The following is a 5,961-nucleotide window of genomic DNA, read 5'->3' as shown; positions in this document are numbered from 1 at the left end:
ATATGAAGTTGTAAAATAATAAATCAATAAATAAGAAAAAGATCAGGAATAAGAAAAGCTTTTCATTTATCTCTGGAAATCACTAAAAGAATAATTCTTCATTTATTTCCTTATTCTTTACCCCACTTTTTCTAAAATTTTTTTTATTTTATGTGTATATGTGTACTGCCTACATGATGTAGGTACACCAGTGTCAGAGGAGGGTATCATATCCCCTAGAACTGAAGTTATGGATGGTTGTTAGCCTCCATGTGGGTGATGGGAATCAAACATGGATCCTCTGAAAGAGTAGCCTTAACTGCTGAGCCATCTCTGCAGCCCCCACTTCATTTTCCTTTTTCCTCTTCTTTTCTTTCTGTCTTTCCTTTTTCTTCCTCACACTCCTTCATGACCGGACTCCATCTGACCTTTCCTGCCCCTCTGTTTCATGCTCTGTCCACTGTGATCCAGATTCATTGGCACCATCCAGGGGTTTCTGCTTTTCCTTTGGCATGGGAGTATCATATCCAACAGTGTTAACAGGTCATCTCAAAGAGGACCCATTAAGCGGTATCCCATTACCCCCTGCGCCACCCCCTTTACCATTTTTTCATATTTGCTTATTGCCTTTCCACACTCACTGGAATGTCAGCTGCAAGATCAGGAACCTTAATCTGTCTTCCCTATCATTGGCATCTGCAGCAGCACCTGGCGCTTAATAAAATATGGTTTGGTTGATGTAGTTATGCTAGGCAAAAGTGTGGATAGATCGGTGAGTAGCATAGTAAACCCAAAGGTAATAATGTGGTCATTATTTCCAAGGACTTACATCTTGTAGAAGAAAGATTAAATGTGTACACACATCTATATATTTATAGATAGAATATTGACATATGTATCTGTATACATGCGTACATAAGTAATAAGTATGTGTATGTACATATGTTTGTATATATACATATACAGTAGATTACACAATACAACTAAATGCTACTCCAAATACTAAAGAAGAGAAAAAAAAAACAAACCTAAGCAGGTATTAAAAGCGAGGCACATTGAGGGTTCATTAGATCCTATTTAGAAAATGAATTGTCTTTGGAAAGAGCCTTCTAGGTGAAGGAAATGGGATGAACAACAGTCCAAAAGCAATCATAAGGCATGGTAGTGAGTAGATGGATTGCTTGGATGGTGCACAAATGACATACACAAAGATAAAGTCAGTGATCACTGGAGATCTAAGGTAAGCCTGTTGCCAAGAGCCTTCAGTTCCTGGCTGTGGAACTGAATTTTAGGGGAAGGACTGAGTTATATAAAGTTCCTGGTGTTGAAGTAAAAAATTGGCAGAGGAAAGGACACAGTTTGGCAGGACTACAGTTGCTGGACACCTACCAGGTAGTTCTAACTATATGATGAGCACTTTACAAATGATCCAAAGCAGCAGTCCATGAGTTTGAGAAACACTGTGTCATTTGTCAAAACCAGAGTTGCCTGTGCCCCTCCCCAGACCCACTGAGTAAGAAACTGTGGGGGTCTGCTTTTGTTTTTAGTAAGCTCCCTGGTGACTGATTCGTAAGTCACTAGGCTTAAGAACAGCAGTCTAAATTTGATTCTGTAGTACCATCAGAGCTCTGTTACTATAAAATTAATCCGGGAGCAATCTGGTGTGGATATAGAAGAGACTAGAGGTGGGAAGGCCAGCTAGACACACACCCAGGTATTCAGTGAAGCATTAGCTACATTTATATTGGGATAGCTCCAAATGAAGATGCAGAGTACATAGGAGAGAAACTTAAAGGAAGTCAGACCAACACTCCCCAAATTAAAAATGTTCAGTTGGGGTCGGGAGGCTGGAGAGATGGCTCAGCCTTTAAGAGCACTGGCTGCTCTTGTAGAGGACTCAGCTTCAGTTCCCAGCATCCACATAGCAGCTAGCAACCATTTATAACTCCAGTTTCAGGGAATCCAGTGCCCTCTTCTGCCCTCCACAGGCATTTCACACACCCAGTGCACCTACATACATGCAAGCAAAACACTCATACACATAAAATAAAAACAAATAGCTTCTTAAATGTTCAATTTATATATGTTGTACTAACTAAAACTAGATTATTTTCTTTCTGAGACTAGGTCTCAAAAAGGATGATCTCAAATCATGACCCTTCTGCCCCAGTGTCCTGAGTGCCTGGAATTGAAGGTATATACCACCTGGCTCTATATGAAAATTTTAGCTGTTTAGGAAAACCAAACAAATCTGTGATATTTGACTGGGGAGATGACTCAGTAAGGTAAAGCACTTGCTGTTCAAGCATGAAGACCTGAGTTCAGATCCCCAGGACCCCATGTAAAGCCAGGCCTGTTAGAGCATGTCTGTAATCTCAGAGCTGCTGTGGAGGCATGGGAGACAGGAGAACACCCAAAAGGTCCAGGACTAGCTAGCATGAACAAGACTTTGCCTTGGCAAGGTGGAAGTCAAGAACAATACCTGAGCTGTCCTTTCCCCTACACATATATACACCATGGCTTTGCATGCACCCACATACTCATACATGAACACATACACATAACACATGCATCATATATAAAAAATTCTGTTAATGAAATACTATCTACAAATGAGCAATCATTTATGTGATGTTTTAATATTAAAAGTTTAAGAAGTGGCAGTAGAATGTTTAATGACTATTGTGCTTATAAAGATACAGGTGGTATTGCCTGGATGGTAATAATAATGACTAGGTTCAATATTTAAGACTGATGGGTATCATGATATACATTGATTAAACAGGATTTTATATACTCTGAGATAACAGAAAAAATGACTTTAAAATAAGATTTTTATACTCTAGGATAATAACATTAACTTCAAGTATGCATTATTTATTTAGAAATAGAGCTGCATTTTGTCTTCTGTAGATTTATATTCATGCTCTTTTTTAATTTACCCTGATTCTTCCAAAACTGAAAGAAAATAAAGGGAAAGGATTTTATCACTTTAATTTCTGAAATTTTTGTGTTCTTTCCTTTTCCAGGAGGCTCTTCCTTCACCCAAAACCTCAGGAACTTTATGTTTGTTTTCATGACTCCATCACAGAAATTGCCGTTGAAATGGCATTTAAATTGTTCTTTGGATTAATGGTGTAGCTGTGTACATGAGTAGAACATGGAAGAGTGTCAGAACTGCTGAAATTAATACACAGAAATAAAACTTAGCTTTTTTTTCACTGTTCAGTATCGAGCATCTATGTCAGGTACTGAGATGCAGTGCCACTGCATTGACCATCAGCTCATATTGTGTAAGACATTTGAGGAAGACACTTGATGAAAATAAGAAGAAAAGATAGTTAACTTATTACATTTGGCAATGTTTATTTATTGACTACTTTGAAATAATGTGAAGTATTTTATAGAAAATTAATATAGCAGATGTTTATTTGGGGATTTTTATTTGTCTCAAAACCAATATTGATATCTGGGGGGAGGAATTATGAAATTGGAGAGATAGTAAGATTCTTTAACCAGTTAGCACTGCAATAAGCAAGTACTTGCACCTCTCTGACTTCAGACTTTTCATGTACAAATAAGTTTACTTCATTGAGGTTTTGAAAGTCCTAGTTAAGAAAAACGTGTTTCTTTTCCTGCTTATTGGTCAGTATCTAAATTTATAATGTTTGCATTCTGATTGATTTCTTAACACATCAAGCCTTTTCATTACTTTTTTAGCAGATACCTCACTGTAGGGGGAAAAGGGGGGAGATGAAAATTAAACTTCATTTGTGTTTCTTTGGTTCTCTTTACTCTTTCTGATAAACTTCATTTGGACATGGATATATACTTTTAATTATCTGTAAGCTTCCACTGTCTTTTGCTTACATTCAGTACACACATGTGATAGCATTTAAATTATATTAAGAACACTGAAAAGGGGCTGGAGAGGTGATTCATTGGGCAAAAACAGTACTTCTCTTGCAGAGCACCCGAGATCAGTTCCCAGTACCCACATTGGAAGACTCACAACTGCCTGTAACTCCAGCTTAGGGGCTCTTCTGACCTCTGTGAGCTCCTGCACTTACATGCACATACCCAAACGCAGACACACATAACATAAACATAATTAAAAATCTTTCTAAAAATCATAGAAAAGACAGGCTAAAGCAGTCCTATAGTAACTTCTTTTATAAAATACTAATTTTTGTCTTACAAATATGCATCATTATGAATTGGGTTTTCCCAAAGAGAGAGTACTTTAAATGAACAATAGTTTACTTGAGATTTAGTAGAAAAGAACACTAACTAAAATACTAAAGTATTTTCTTTAGTTGTGAGAATTTGGTATACTGAGGAAAAGATGAATATAGCAGATAGTCCATTTTCATTTGCCATTTGCTCACAGGATACTCTCACCAGCTCAGATATCCCCCAAGCTTTTTAATCCTGGGTAGTTTCTTCTTCAGGAAGTTGAATTTTATTCACTTCCTGCTAATAGTGTTCCACAAAAACAAATTAATGTATTAAAGAAAAAGACAATGTATAACTAGCATTCTTTAAAAAGTCAAATACTGGAGCTGGAAAGATGACTAAGCTGTTAAGAACACTGACTGTTCTTGCAGAAGACCCGGGTTCAAATCCCAGCACCCACATGGTAGCTAACAACTGTCCATAACTCCAGTTCCAGGGGATCTGATAGCCTCTTCTGTCCTCCGCGGGCATTGCATGACACAGGTGTACTTACCTACATGCAGGCAATACACACATACACATAAAATAAAAATAATAAAGAAAAAGTTTTTTTAAGTTTTTTATAAAAAAATAAATACTGAAGCTGGAGAGATGGCTCACCAGTTAAGAGCACTGGCTGCCCTTGAAAGAGGAACCAGGTTGAAATCCCACACAGCAGCCAACAGCCATCTGTAATTTCAGTTCCAGGGGATCTGACGCCCTCTTCTGACCTCCAAGGGCATTGCATGACACGGGTGTACTCACGTGCATGCAAGCAATACATTCATACACACAAAAAGAAACTAAATAATTTCTTAGATATTTGTTGGATTCTTGTGTAATTCATATAGAACATCTTATCCAATTTTATACCCCTTTCTCCATTGGCACCCACGCATAGCCCCACCATGGGACTTCATATATTTTGTCATTGGTGTTAAGGCCTATCATGTCAAGTTAGTGTCCCCAGACATCCCTCCCTTTAGGAAGATCAGCTCATCCTAACCCTGCAATAATCAGCTGCCAATAATTCTTCAACTAAGATTGGGGCCTGCTGTCCATTTACATAATTCTGTGCTGGGTTTTTGTCTCCTTGAGTTTGTATAGGTCTTGTGCATGTTGACACCATTGCTGTAGGTTCATATGAGAAGGGGCCCAGGAGCCTGTAGGACTCTATTTGTATATGGTCATGCACCTCCTCCCTGGATCTTAAATGTTTCCACCCCCTCTTCTACAATGGTTCCTGAGTCCTGTGTAGGTGGGTTTTAATATAGGAGTCCTGTCCAAAGACCCACAGTCTGTAGACTCTTATTTTCCACATTTTGGCCATTTGTGACCTTTTGTGTTCCTGGCCCTCTGTTACATGAGGGAGCTTCATTGATGAAACTGAAAGATGCGTTAGTGTTCTCTTCATCCCTTGTTCTATGTTCCATGAGCCTTAGGTAGTGCACAGGTTGCATCCTAGATGTGCCACTTAGGCTTGGGCAATTCAGAGAATCTCTGTGTGTGATCAGTTGTGGAACTCTGTAATCTCTGTTTAAAAAAAAAAAAAAAAGCTTCTAGGAAGGTCAGCTGTTCCTCATCTAGCAGCACTCAGTTGTCAATATTCCTTTAGATAAGTCTGGGGTCTGCTGTTCATTTTCCCAGTTCTATGCTGGGTTACTGTCTGGGAGTCTCTTGGGCTACCCTAGCCAACAACTCAAAAGAAGGTATCTCCTGTCTGGCATTGTTGCTTGTTATGTAGCCTTTAGCTATATACATGGACTC

At 38.6% G+C, this 5,961-nt stretch overlaps 1 protein-coding gene across 3 annotated transcripts in view; it reads left to right on the top strand.

The window, feature by feature from the left end:
* The window catches only part of Intu (inturned planar cell polarity protein), a 124,653-nt gene extending 120,894 nt beyond the window's left edge, over positions 1–3,759 (top strand). For 2 of the 3 annotated variants that reach the window (XM_029558974.1, XM_008823687.3), the window contains one exon: positions 3,009–3,759. In XM_029558974.1, the coding sequence (XP_029414834.1) occupies positions 3,009–3,120 (112 nt within the window). In that variant the 3' untranslated portion in view covers positions 3,121–3,759. Of the gene's footprint in view, positions 1–2,106; positions 2,174–3,008 lie in introns of all 3 variants that reach the window. The other variant, XR_003847902.1, reaches the window with a different exon arrangement.
* Positions 3,760–5,961: the final 2,202 nt, after the last annotated feature.

This window comes from Nannospalax galili, unplaced genomic scaffold (assembly GCF_000622305.1).
Source record: "Nannospalax galili isolate Female #2095 unplaced genomic scaffold, S.galili_v1.0 scaffold1109, whole genome shotgun sequence".
NCBI lineage: Eukaryota > Metazoa > Chordata > Mammalia > Rodentia > Spalacidae > Nannospalax > Nannospalax galili.
Note: the sequence above shows the minus strand (reverse complement) of the source record. Positions and strands in the feature narration are given on the sequence as shown.